Below are 13,781 nucleotides of genomic sequence, written 5' to 3'. Positions count from 1 at the left end.
AATGTGGCGTCATGCTAGAGTTTCTATCTCATGGGTTGCCGGCTAGCTAGAGACGCCACAGGACACGCTAGGATCAATTGGTGAACGAATGATCATGATCATTCAATGCACTCTCTGGATGAAAACCCAACACATATCTTGTTGCCGAAAATACCTTTTGATAGTTCTATTTTAGCTCACGTTTGCATAGTTATGAGGAATGAAAATTTAAATGCATCTTCATCATAAACATTTTCTTCAGGACACCCGAGTAGCTCCTAGGGGGCCAGTCGGGAGAAACCTAGTTGATGTCCCCATCTTCTCCCCTCCCCACTCACCTCACAGCCATAGGAGGAAGTGTGTAGGAAAAAACATGCCTGGTTGATGGGGGGTGGCGGGCTCATCTCCTTGTGCTACAGGAGTTCTAGTCCTCCTGGCTAGAGTGTTGCAGCGGACCTAAATGGCGCATACGTCGGTGACCCCAGGACATCTCGATAGTGGCCATGTCACAACGGGTGTGAGGGTAGTGCGGTGATTGGTCGCGGCTTCAACGATGGCGACAGTGATCTATGATGAAGGCTTTCTGTTCAATAAATTGCGCCGACAATGAACATTCTTGGTTCCCCATTTCCCGGCAACAACGAAGACACATTTTCTCAGGCCCTGTAGGGAGGCAATTTGCAATTTTCTTGATTGCACGTGCATCGGTTATTTTTCTCCCGACGATGTGACCCCAGGCTGGCAACTATCTTTACCGAGTGCAAGGTCGGCGAAGTTTTAGCCTCCATATTGGAGGTTCCCCGTGACGCGGTCTGGTGATTGGATGTCTCCTTATTGTTGCAGAGGTTTGCGGTGCTCGACATGGTCCAAGATGTCATCTAGCAACTCAACTTCTGCCTGCTGCGTGGGTTGTCTCTTGTCCGAGATTCGCCATGTGTCCAAACTAAATTGGCTCTCTGCAGGCTGCCTCGACTCTTAACTGCATAAATTTTGCTGGAGATGGTGGTCGGTGGACATTCTTACGCATTGCTTGGCATCATGTGTTGCGTCCACGTCAAGACTTTTTGTCTGCACGCGGTTGTGCATGATGGATCGGCGGGTGATTGCAAGGCATGGCAATGTCAGCTAGGGGGTGTTCTTTGGTTGTTGCTTGATGAAGCTGGTCTATTGATTGCATTTTATTTTTCTATTTTAATAATTTGGTTGTGTACATGCTAGATGTCCTAAGTACTCCCTCCGTTCCAAAATATAGCGCGTCCTCGGTTTCCGTGCTTCAACTTTGACCATTAATTTAATCAACAAGACCGACTGCGGCGGGCGAAAAAATTATACCAATGAATTCGTATTCAAAAAAAGTTTTTAATTATATAATTTTTGATCCCGCCGCAGTCGGTCTCGTGGGTTAAATTTATGGTCAAAGTTGAACCTCGAAAAGCGTGGGCGCGCTATATTTTGGAACGAAGGGAGTAACTCTTAAGATCACGTTCATGTAAAGATCGGGTAATTGATATCCTTTCCTTTTCCTTGGTAATTGATATTATTATATATTTTCTTTATCCTTGGCTATAAGCAAAGTAATCTTATATACTAACTTATTTTTTTCAACATGCAAGCGTGCCACATAACCATATAATTATGGATGAGACAATAAGACCCACCTAAACATGCAACCATGCATGAGAAAAGACTCACCACCACACGCAACCATGCATATAAAAAGACTCACCACTACATACAATTATGCATAATCAAATATAATAAATCTAATGAATTTCTAATTTTGATTCACATTTTATTAATCTAAATATTGATATTATGCATTCATTGAAATATATTGCAATTGATTCCCGCAGCAACTCGCGGGGCATCATCTAGTTGCTTAAAGAGATATGGCTGCTTTGATTAAAAGAATTTGTAAAGAAATTTTTCATTTGATTGAAATCCTGTACATAGGATTTTTTTTTCTTGGGATTCATTTGTACTGGATTTCGTAAGAAAATTTTCATCCACTCCAATCTTGTGTGAATATTCTTATGTTTTTTGAGCTCAATCAAACATACATGCAATCCCTTAGCATTGAAGATGGCATACTCGGTAAGAAAAAAGAAAGAAATATTGAAGATGTCCGCCTTCCGCATTCATGGCCGCAGACTAATCTTTCTGTCCGCGGACGGATGTTGTGTCCGATTTACGGGTCAGCATTGCAGCCTTTACATCATATCCCCGCGTTTTATATATGAGAGCCTTTTCACGGTTGATGCATCATCTCACTAAACCATACAGAAACTGTAGTTGTCAGTCCAAAGAAGGACATCAGAAACAAGAGGCTGTTTCCGGTAAGCCAACTTTTCTGGATGGGAGAAGAGAGAACTGGCCCTCCAGTATCGAACAACATATTTTGTTGTCCTTTTCCGTGTAGAAAGAATTATGGATGACTTTTTTAACCATCCTTTCATGTTTTCCTAATTAATGGTATTATATTAAGTACATAACAATAGTCGAAGTTCAGAAAGAAAAATCTTAAGCAAAGCAAATGGATTTGACAGAAGGATAACTAATACTCGCATAATTACATCTGTAGAAAAACGTTGCATGTAGTCCTGAAACCGTACGAAGCCATGACCTTTAACTCTGTCTACTAACTCAATGAGACAACCACTAACGAACCCGTACAAATCCATAAAGGCGCTGGCACATAATCGATCAAACGAAGAGGCCTATATAATCAAGCTCGACGGAGCCCAGCCACAGCTTGTTGCCGTTCTGCTCCGCCACCTCGCTGAGCGTCACGCCCCTGGCGGCCGTCAGCTCCTCGACCTCCACGCCGTCGGCGCCGAGACGGACGCCGACCAAGTGCTTCACCGGAGCCGCCGTCGCGTTGAGCCGCGCCTTCTCCTGGTTGAGCGCCACCCAGAAACCGCCCTGCCCGTCGCGCCTCACGTTGTCCGGGTACCCCGGCAGGTCGGCGAAGAGCTCGTACTGCCCGGCCTTGGGCCCCTTGAGCCAGTACCGGAACGCCTGGCACGGCACCGTGTGCGCCACCACCAGGTGCGTCCTGTCGCGGCTGAGCGCGACGCCGTTCGGGTACGGCAGCTCCGCCTTGAGCACCGTGACGAGCTTCGTGCGCGCGTCGTACTTGAGCAGGCGGCCGGTCGCGTCGGCGTTCATGATGATCTCCGTGTTGAACCTGCACGCACATAAACATTGGTTCGTCATCTCCGGGGTTCATGCTACAAACGATTTTTAAGGCGTGATCTGGCGTGTGCGGTACCTCCGGGGGTAGTTGGCGCTGCTGTCGGTGAAGTAGACATCGCCGGTCGCCTGATCAACGTCGAGGCCGTTGAGGAAGTGGAAGGGGATGCCGTTCGCCTCCGTCGCTAGCACCTGGGCTTCGCCGCCTTCCGGGCCGACCTTCATGAGCCCCAAGTAGGCGTCGGCGATGTAGAGCTCGCCGGTCTTCCTGTTGAACCGGACACCCAGCGGCCGCCCGCATATGCTCTCCTTTTGTTCCGACGGCACCCCAGAATCCGAGCACAGAGGAATTTTCCTACACACGTCCCACATGCCACACGTAACCTAAATTTTAGATCGCGGTCGATCCTAAGAAAAAAAACACGATTTTGAGCTTTTAATTACACCGACCTGTAGTTGGCATTGTAAGCGAAGGTGGTCCAGCCGGCGGCGCTCCCGCCCCACCTGAGAACGCGCCCGTCGGAGACGCCGGTGTAGACCCCGTCCTTGCCGGCGAACGCGAGGCTCTCGGCGCCGCTGACGCCGTCGGGCAGCGGCAGACGGTAGCTCCACCGCGTGTCCGTCGTCTTGACCTGCTGCGCCGACGCGAGGGAAACGAGGCAGGCAAGCACGACGAGCACCGCCGCCAAGTTGCGCCCCATCGTCATAGTCCTCGAAAGTTTTCCTCTATGGGAAGTCGTAGCGCTCACCTCCATGCCTTTTATGGGAGGCCACGACCCATGGATCAGATCAGACCAGACCAGACACGGTAGTAATCCTACACCAACTCCACGTAAAACCGTGACGTGACGTGACGGGCTGCCCCCGTACGTCCGACAGAGCCCGTTTCGTTTGTGGTCTCTGCTGAGTTCGGCCCGAACCCGACCGGTTCAGGTATTGTTCGCCTCGGTCCACCCACACCCACTCCAACCTTGGCTACCACTAACCCAAGTAGTCTGGGGTCCGGGCCAGCCACGCCCGACCGAGGAGCTGGCTGTCGCGGCCGCATCGGGGCCGTCCATCGCGCAGGGGCGGACCCGAAACCCACCACGGCGACAAAACCACCACCCTGCACTCGCGAAATGGGTCGCGGCTCGCAACCCACGCCTCGTCGGCCCCGGCTCCGATCTGCTAAGCCCCCACCGGATCGGGTTGCGGGTCCCCTCCCCGCGACCCATCACCGCCGCTCGCCGCCGGCCGCCGCCGACGAGGTCAGTCTCCCGCCCTACGCTCTCTACACCTCCGCCTCCTCCGTCTTAGCGGGTCCGCTTACCCGAGCCAGAAACGCTAGCTGTAGCTGAGAACCCATTTCCTGGAGCTCGAGCATGGGGGGCGGGAGTAGGACCCGACCCCTCCGGGCTTCGATTAGTCCCTGGAGTCCCGAGATCGCTTGCTTGCCACGGCTGATTGCGTCGTGGTTTTGGGGATTGGGTCTTCGGACGGGGTAGGTGAAGGGGATTTAGTGAAAGGAGGTCCTTCGGTCCATGGTAGCTTTCAGCACTTCGCGAAATTTTAGCCGTCATGTAGTGTGAGTATGCGCTTAACGCATGAGCAATCGTTAAGTTGGAAAGAGGAATTTTTATTCGGACAGTAACTGGGAAGTCGTCATCATCCATTGATATTGTTTCCCAGTTCGTCAGGGGGGGTGTCCAAACCCTTCTTTGACCTTTTGTTTCTGCAAAAGAGCGAAACATGGAGCCATTTCCTTAAACTTCGTATTGGATCAAAATGTGTAGTACTATCCACTATCGACTGTTCTCATGATACTTCTTCTTTGGACCTGCTGCAGTGAGTAAGCCTACACGGGATACCATGCTGGCACCGGCAGCGATGGAAGTGCCGATTGATGGCACGGTGAGCACCACGCTCGCGTCTGTGAACGCGGTGCACAATCCACGGGCACGCAAGTTGCGGTCAGCTGTTTGGCAGGACTTCACCAAGGAGCGCCGTGCCGACGGCAATTGTGTTGCTATCTGTAACCATTGCAAGAAGCAGCTCACAGCAACCAGCCGGTCAGGCACCACACACCTGCGCAACCACCTTGCGATATGCACCACCACCTCTACACGCCGTGCTGGTAAGCGTCGGAAGCTGATTGTACGCCGTATTCTCCACAACAAAACATCCACTGGGCAGCCTGGCGATGGACATGCCTCTGGTGAGGACAATGACAATGATAGCACACACTTTGATCAAGAACTCAGCCGGCAAGACCTTGCCCGTATGATTGTCCAGCATGGCTACCGGTTCTCCATAGTGGATGATCTGGGGTTTCGAAAGTTCGTCAAGAATCTCCAGCCACAGTTTAGCATGGTCTCATATGACATAGTGAGAGCTGATAGCATGGCAATTTATGAAAGTGAGAGGCTGAAGCTGCAGGATGTGCTCCTCAAAATCCCTTGTCGGGTTAGCATGTCAGTTGATATGTGGCGATCGAGTACACAGATGGACTACTTGTGTTTGACCTGCCACTACATTGATCATTCCGGCGATGAATGGAAACTTAGGAAAAAAATTCTTAACTTTGTGCATGTCGAGGAACATTTTACAGCCAATCAGATTGCCAATCTCATTCTGGAGAAGTTGCAACAGTGGGGTATTGAAAGGAAGGTAGCTTCTGTTGTGCTAGACAATTGCACCAATGGTGACATTGTTGCCGCAGAACTTCTCAGAGTTATGCAGCCTAGGAGACTTCTCCTATTAAACGGAAATTTGTTCCATGTGCGCTCTTGTGCACATATTCTGAATCTCACAGTTGAAGAAAGCTTGGAACAGACATCTGACATAATTAATAGAGTCCGTGAGATGATTCAGAATGTCAAGTTCTCACAAGAAAGGCTTCAAAAGTTTCTAGATACCGCAAAGCTGCTGCAGATTGACCAAAAACTGTTAGTTCTTGATTCTCCGAACAACTGGCCTTCCACTTACTTAATGTTTGATTCTGCATGCTGTTATCACGATGTGCTTGTGCGCCTTGCAGAACAGGAAGCTAATTACGCTGCTTTCTTGACCGCTAAGGAGTGGGCTGATGTGAAAGCCCTCACTGAAATACTTGACGCGCTCAATAATACAATGGAGAAGTTTCCAGTGGAAATCCCAACCGCTAACCTATATTTCAATGACATGTGTGAGATCCAGGTTCTTTTGAACACCTGGCGCAATAGTCCATCTCCTGTTGTTGCACAAGTGGCTGGCCGAATGCTGAAAAAATTTGAGGGATACTGGGATCTTACTAGGCCAGTAATGGCATTTGCATCCATACTGGATCCTCGGTACAAGATGAAGTCAATTGAGTATTTTTTTCAGCTGATTTATGGAAATGACCAATTTACAGCAAAGGCAACAATAGAAGCCATCAAGCAAAGCTTTACCAGCCTGTGCAATGAGTATGAGCATTCAGCAGATTCATTGAAGAATCCAGCTGTTCTCTTCTACGCTGGAAACAGTAGTTCTTGCATGAGCTCTGTGTACAACACTGGAAATGACTCTAAGACCTTCTCTCGCATCACATTATCAGATGCCCGACGGGGACTTGATCAGTATATTCAGGAGTCATCGTCAGGCCAGTCCTTCAAGTCTGACTTGGACTTGTATCTTGAGGAAGCTGTCTATCGTCAAAAAGAAGGGAATCAAGATAATTTTGACATCCTTGGATGGTGGAAGTCTTTTGCGGCAAAGTATCCTGTCCTTTCTCAAATGGCCCGTGATATTCTTGCTATCCCTGTATCTATCATCCCACTGGACAGTGAAGCCCGGGTGCTGAATGAGTATCTCAGTACTATGGACCCTTCAACGGTTGAGGGATTGGTCTGCGCGCAAGATTGGTTACGTGCAGACACAGAAGGTATCACTGAGTCTTACAGATATATTTATGAACTTAGTTTTACTCTTGTAAATACTCATGTGCACTTACCAATGATTGGTTTCCTGTGTGTTTCTACAGTTGCTAATTCAGATGGCCATGCAGATGATAAAGTGCCACATGGCGACGAACTTATTGTGGCACCGAATTAGGTGAGTATATTGGGAGCAACTAGTTTCAACTTATTTTGTTTCTTTATCTCACCCCCCTTGAATTACTAAGTCATTTTGATTTTTGACCCATACCACTAATTCAACTTGAAATGTTCCCACTTTAGGTCATAATGCACAGGCCCGCATGCTAGTGACACTAAGCACAAACTTGTGTTTTTTTTACCAGAAAGTGGAACTTGCACTTTTGCTGTTGTGTAAAACGAAACGGGCCTCCTTTTCCTTGTGAGCTTCTCCTATAAGTAATCTTATAATTAAATGGAACTGGTATTTGTATTGTATGGATTGCCTAGTATGTGTTTTGGACAGTTGGTGTAAACAGATTATCTGTTTGTTTGCAAATACTAGTGATAAACTAATTGTGTATATAGCATGTATTTTCCTTCTTATTCTGCGTGGTGAGCTCAAATTGATACAATAGTAATTCTACCAGGATGCGACTTTTGCCATGCAGCTGACCGATTACTTAAATTACACTAGGGCTATAAATCACAGACGTTGAAGACTAAAATTTAGATGTACTATATACACACACATATCAGCATACATATGCGTACTTGTGCATTTTTATCCACCATAGTACAACTCTTGCACGTATAACTAATTACCACCATAATGGTAATGCTTTAGACCTGTGCATTTTGCTTTGTCCATCCGGAGTGACACCAAGATTAATCATTGTGGCTCTGTTTCTCCTGTTAGCTTGAAATTTCATGATCCATCAAATAAACAAAAAGATGTTTTGTGGCGTTTTACTTTCTCGAGCCACCTAGATTATATAAAAGCTGACCAATTTGACTTGTCCGCAGTTATTTCATCTGTGATGAAGGCGTTTGGAGAAGAACGGAGGTACAAGAATGGCATCTATCCATGCCCCTGTCCAGGAAGCAGCAACTTAGTCATGTAAATGTATCATCCTAGTTCTACACTGTCTGTACAATGAGGTATCAGTGTTGCCCCCCAAATGAAGGCTAACATGGCGCAGCCATCTCGTGCCATTTTTAGACAGTTTGGTCGGTGTAATGTGACTGCATTCTTGACTGGGTGTGTATCCTGCTGCTCAGCAAAGCTATTTGCAGACGTCCCCGGAGCCTCGGACATGCCCTGGAATGCTTGGAGTGGACAATATTGTGCATCGAGCATTTGGAAAGTAATGCCAAAACTTAGGACCCTGGTAATTGTCACACGTCATGTACGAGCGTATGGCAAATCGAAGGATGTCAACTTTAGTTGACAAGCATGACAACTTCGTGCTTAAGTTTATTTTTGACAGAAACTTGCTGTCTGTTGCTGGAATTTGTCAACCTTGCATGACTGAAATTGCCACCGAAAGACGTCAGGGCCATTTGGGAAAACTTACCGTGAGCTCTACAAAGCACCTCAATCGTAGCCAGAGTAGGGTTGGCAAAGAGCTCTACAAAGCACCTGAATTGTAGCCAGAGTAGGGTTGGCAAAGAGGACTGTGGTGTTCACCTCAAGAGTCAAGACTTATTACAGTTTGGCTTATTTTCAGACTCGACGAGTCCCACTCTGGTACAGTTGAAGGCGCTGCTGAAGACTACTCCTAGATGGCAAGATACACGGACAGGGCAAAAACGACAAATATGACTTGTGCTCGAAATCAATTCACAAACAGAATTGTTTTTTTTTAAAATCGCTCCGTAGACCCTTTCGTGTAACGCCCGATAGCCGGGCGCCACGCTACATTGTGCAACGTTTGACTAACACGCGCTACACACCTGGCCATCGTCACATCCTAGACTGCCTGAAAATTGCTAAGTTAGTGTGCAACGCTTGAGAGCTGGGCGCTACACTATATAGTGTAGTGCCTAGGCATTGGGTGCGGCGTTTCGGTGCCCGGGTGCATCTGCACCCGTTCAAAAAAAAATTCGTAAAAAATTCAGAAAAATTCAAAAAATTCCGAAAAAAATTGAGGTGGTGGACAATTTGATGCGTGAGGTGCGCCCCAATTTTTAAAACATTTGGACTTATGTGCAGCTCTCAGCAAAAAAGACAAATCAGACCAAAACAGTATATGAACAGTACATATTTTTACAGACCTCCGATTTGTCTTTTTTGCTGAGAGCTGCACATAAGTCCAAATGTTTTGAAAATTAGGGCGCACCTCACGCATCAAATTGTCCACCACACCAATTTTTTTCGGAATTTTTTGAAATTTTTTAGTATTTATTTTGATTTTTTTGGTGAGCGCAGGTGCAGATGAGCTCGGGCTCAGATTTGGATTTTCGCTAGGCATTGCACTAGTGTCTGCTTCATCTTGTAGTGGCAAATAGTGTAGCCACTAGGCGCTACACCGTATAGTGCAGCACCTAACTCTCAGGTGTTGCACATTGAGAGCAATTTCAATGGGGCGATCCATTTTGTCCGTTTGGGTCATCCGGACAGAAAACTTAGCCCAACGGGGCGACCTAAACGGACGCGCATGTCCGCATGTTGTCTGTTTGTCATCCACCCCGACCTAAACTGAGCCCAAATTTGGGCCATAAATGGGTCTACGACGGACAAAAGCGGGCGCTCCTCTCGTCTGCTCTCGTCCGCTGCTACCCTCCCGTGTCCGCCCTGGTCCTACTAGTCAGCGACACAGCACGAGCCACTTGACCGAAAACTGCAGCGAGATCCCCACCCAGCCAAGCGCCGCCACGAGCTGCCGTCCTCGACGGCGAGGGCTCCGCCTCCTCCGTCGTCCTCGCCGGCGAGGCCTCTGGTCACTGGCCATGCCACCGCCGCTCATCGCCGCGCACCGGGGAGATCTCCGCCGCCCGCCGCGCTCACTAGGAAGACCTCCGCAGCCGCAGCCCCGTCACGAGCTCCGGTCGCCGTGGAGCTCCTGCATTGCATCGAGCGGCACGTCTGGCCCCCCCTGCCGACCGCGTGCCCCGCAGCTCGCCGCGACCACTCGCCCCGCCCGCCCGCCACGCCGCTCGCCGCGCCTGCTCGCCCAGCTCGCAGTCGAGGCCACCGGCACAAGCCGCCGCGGTGCTCGCCGTCGCGCTTGAAGGCCATGGCGGCGGCGGTCGAGCACGGACGTCGGCCATGGCGGAGCAATTCCTCTGCGCCAGATCCGGTGAGGAAGAAGGGAGGAGGAGGGGGGCGAGCCCGCGCCTGGGGCCGGCGGCAGCGGCGCTGGGCCGGGGCACATGCCCGTCGTCAGGCTCGCTTGGTGGTGCTGCTGTTGTGCGCTTGCCTGTCCGCTTTGGGTCTCTTCTGCGTTGGGTGCATCGCGTGTCCGCCCCAAGTCCGCTAGGCGGACAGATGACCCATATGGACGAAAAACGGATAGAATCCGTGTCCGTTTGGGTCTCAGCGTTGGAGTTGCTCTGACTTAACAATTTTCAAGCAGTTCAGGATGTGACGCTTGGCTATCGGACGCTACACAAAAGGGTCAGCAGTGCGAATTTTTTTTAGCCAACAATTCAGTTTGTGAATTGATTTCGACCGGTGAGTTTTGCGCACGAACAGCGGCACAGCGCATACTTCCATCCCCAAATGCAGGGCATCGCCGGATCGGCACGCGACCCTCCGTCACCCGTGCTGACAGACGCAGCACCCCCGGCGGTCGAGCACGCCCCAGCATGGGCACCGGCATGCATGCCGCGGCCCGAGCACGCGCGAACAGCGACAGTGACGAACGAAACATTCGCACGGCGCGGCGCGACCACACCACGCGGGACCATGGATTCGAACAGAATAAAGCGGCAGCACGAACAGTAGAGTAGATAGAAATTCAAAGAATAGGCAAGGCTTAGCTGGCCAGTTACTGATTACACCTCTACCTGAAAACTGAAACGTATACCATCTGGATGGTAGTAATTGTCTTCTGACGTTACGCAAAAGAATATGAGTACTATGTATACGCTCCCGGACCAATACGGCTTCATTCCCGACTTCTCCTCCCCCCCTCGCCCCGCGATCGAGCAGGGCTTCACCACCGGCGGGCGCCCGGCTCCTCCGAGTGATCAACGTGGACCTGGCACCTGCAGACCAGGAGAGGATTAAAATCTCTTGTCAATTGGGATAACAAAATTACGCTGCAGAAAGACGCCATTCACAATAGCCAACCCCATGATTTTTATTTATTTATTTTGCAGGAAAACCCCATGAATTATCCTACGCATCTCTAGAAGCTAGGGCCCAAAGTGTTTGTTGATATGGACACATGCAGAGAGAATAAAGTTTTATTTTATGGTTTGTCGTCGGCCCATAAGCTTATAAGCTTGTATAAAGGTCAATCATAAGCCTAAGGACAAGTCCAGTTTTGCAAATATGTACAATTAAGCGCTAAGGGCAGGTTTTCTTTTTCTCTCAGAATACCCATAAGCATGTGCATCATCACATTAGAGAAGAAGCGGCAAAGAAGCCGAGGTTTTCTTTTTCACAATATGGCTGCAAAGCTAGGTTTGTGTGTGTTTAGTTTTCCGTTTTTTTCTTCAAAAAACGGGCTCTCCATGGAACCAGGGAGCAAGAAATCCACACCTTGGGTGCCACATCTTTGCATGTGTAAAGAAATTTAGTTGAAGAGAAGTGACTATGGCATCTAAGGAAATCCTAAATATCCGAGTAGTTTTTTTTTGCGGCTTTCTGAGTAGTTTTGTTGATATACACTAAAATATCAGTGCTGTAACTCCACAAGCTCATTGTGCAATGATCTTCTAGGAAGTGAGGAAATGAGTTCATACTTCTAAAAACAATCAGGATTCTTAGAAAAACCGAAAATAAATAAATAAATACAGCAAACAGATTGCTTTAAAGTGAGTTGATGGCTATGGTCCTAACAGTAGGGCAGGCAAATCATGTATATATGAAAAAGTAAAAGATGAGTAGTTGAAACAGGAGCCACATAAATATATAAGTTTGCACTTTTCAGCATTTCAATGCTATAACAAAGTAAAAGACAAAAATGACATGCATAGGCTGGTCAGGGGAAAATGTGGTGTCTTCACGTTGCAATGAGATGCCAAGAGGAATTTCTATAGTCTTAAGTCTACATAATAACAATTGCAACACAAGTATGAGCCTTTTGTCTTCGTGTTTCTTTTGAAAAATATTTGTCATATTTCTTATTTGAAGCAGTCTTCTTGTTTACTGTGTTTTATGTTTTGAGAGAAAAACACAGGTTCACCTTTTGGGAAAAGATAAAATGATCAGTGCTAGAAGACAGTAGAGACATATGACTTTCTAATGCAACGCCTACCTGATACTACATCAATCATAAACTCCATCCTGATCATATTAGTAAAGTCGCCCCACAGTTACTGGAAGTCTACTTAAACAAACAGTGATGGGAACAATAAAATTAGTAAAAACAAGCAAATAATTTTATTCTATGTTTGAATGGTGAGAAATTTTAAGATGGTCCCAATTAATGTGAGCCATTCATTTTTTGCAATCCAAACCAACCCTACTACTCACTACGACACGAAGAGGGAGTAACTTTTGGGTCGCGGCCAAATATTTGGTTTTTGTTTATGGTTGCGTTTCTTTTGGCATGCCATGTATCTTTTCCAATTCTAATTGGTTTTTCTACATACCCATAATGTCAAAAGGGTGCACAATAAGGCCCTCTTGCCACAAGGCAATGCATATCACAAAGGGGATGAGACATTTCACTGTCGCCTAAAATATAACTTATCGAGGTGCAATAACCTTTATTCGCCTACACTAGCAGTCAGTGGCTCAAGAAAAGAGCTAGATTTTGACCCTAATGGCTAAGGAGTATGTTTCTGTTAACTAATATAAATAAATCGCCTGATATTTAGGTAAAGAGAGACCACCCGAGGGCATATATACTGATGAAAGCATCAAAGCACTAAAATAAATCCATGCTAGAAGAATCATGACCTAACTCCAAAATCTCCGCCTAACTATGAAATGAACGATTCAAGAGATAAGTAATGCTGAAGTTTTTCTACTTGTGTTCTTTGATACTCCTTTTGCTCCGTATGTAGCACATAGTGGAATCTCTAAAAAGACTTATATTTATTTCGCAACATGAAACGTTAGAGTTACCAAGCGCTAAACTACCACACACCAGTGAGATGTGTGAAGTACTCGTAGTAGTACTAGCCTAGTACGAGTGCAGTAAGACGAAATGTAAGTCCACCAAACGGTACTATGGTCCGACTGGAGGCTCATCAAAGATGATGATTAAACCAATTAGTGACCTCAAGTTCTCGCATGCTGGATCTAATCATCTGGACTACCTTATGTGTAGCCAAATACTACTTCGGTACATTGTTTCATGAAGTTTGAACCATATTGGACAGGCAAATTCAGCCGTCTAGCTAATATACGTGGAAATGTACTTTCGAGGATGATACTGATTCAGCGCTGCTGGAAACAGCAACTAGGAACCAAATCTATACGATGAAAATCTAGAACTAGCACCCGCCAAAAAAATATCTAGAACTAGCACCTGCAGCCCGTTCTAAAAATGTATCTTGCGCATGCCTATGCTCTGTTTGTACTATGTTGTGCTACTTCGCCACAAGGGCAACTCACAAGCTCAAGAACAGCGAGGA

General features: G+C 47.5%; 1 protein-coding gene, 1 long non-coding RNA gene and 1 pseudogene across 3 annotated transcripts in view; 1 reads left to right on the top strand and 2 right to left on the bottom strand.

The window, feature by feature from the left end:
- Window positions 1-2,573: 2,573 nt before the first annotated feature.
- LOC119271669 lies at window positions 2,574-3,872 on the bottom strand (annotated as a pseudogene).
- A 434-nt stretch (window positions 3,873-4,306) lies between these two features.
- On the top strand, window positions 4,307-8,452 carry LOC119268723 (zinc finger BED domain-containing protein RICESLEEPER 2-like). 2 transcript variants are annotated; one of them, XM_037550418.1, is made up of 4 exons: window positions 4,307-4,421; window positions 5,000-7,054; window positions 7,154-7,224; window positions 8,052-8,452. In XM_037550418.1, exons 2-3 carry the CDS (start codon window positions 5,023-5,025, stop codon window positions 7,222-7,224), a joined length of 2,103 nt encoding a protein of 700 aa, XP_037406315.1. In that variant the 5' UTR covers window positions 4,307-4,421; window positions 5,000-5,022; the 3' UTR covers window positions 8,052-8,452. The 2 variants fall into 2 exon arrangements, with proteins under 2 accessions (XP_037406315.1, XP_037406316.1); XM_037550419.1 differs by lacking the exon at window positions 4,307-4,421 and adding an exon at window positions 4,544-4,654.
- Window positions 8,453-10,951: 2,499 nt separating this feature from the next.
- LOC119268721 overlaps window positions 10,952-13,781 on the bottom strand; it is a 3,439-nt gene continuing 609 nt past the window's right edge. The window contains exon 2 of the long non-coding RNA XR_005133270.1: window positions 10,952-11,237. This is a non-coding gene — a long non-coding RNA (uncharacterized LOC119268721). The remainder of the gene's footprint in view (window positions 11,238-13,781) is intronic.

The sequence above is a fragment of the Triticum dicoccoides genome, chromosome 3A (genome assembly GCF_002162155.2).
Source record: "Triticum dicoccoides isolate Atlit2015 ecotype Zavitan chromosome 3A, WEW_v2.0, whole genome shotgun sequence".
In the NCBI taxonomy this organism is placed as follows: Eukaryota; Viridiplantae; Streptophyta; class Magnoliopsida; order Poales; family Poaceae; genus Triticum; species Triticum dicoccoides.
Note: the sequence above shows the minus strand (reverse complement) of the source record. Positions and strands in the feature narration are given on the sequence as shown.

What these genes read in the sequence shown, in the direction of transcription:
- LOC119268723 (XM_037550418.1), top strand. Translation starts at nt 5,023, where the DNA reads ATGCTGGCACCGGCAGCGATGGAAGTGCCGATTGATGGCACGGTGAGC. An exon ending in GTTACGTGCAGACACAGAAG is followed by an intron (nt 7,055 to 7,153) that starts GTATCACTGAGT and finishes GTGTTTCTACAG; the next exon opens with TTGCTAATTCAGATGGCCAT.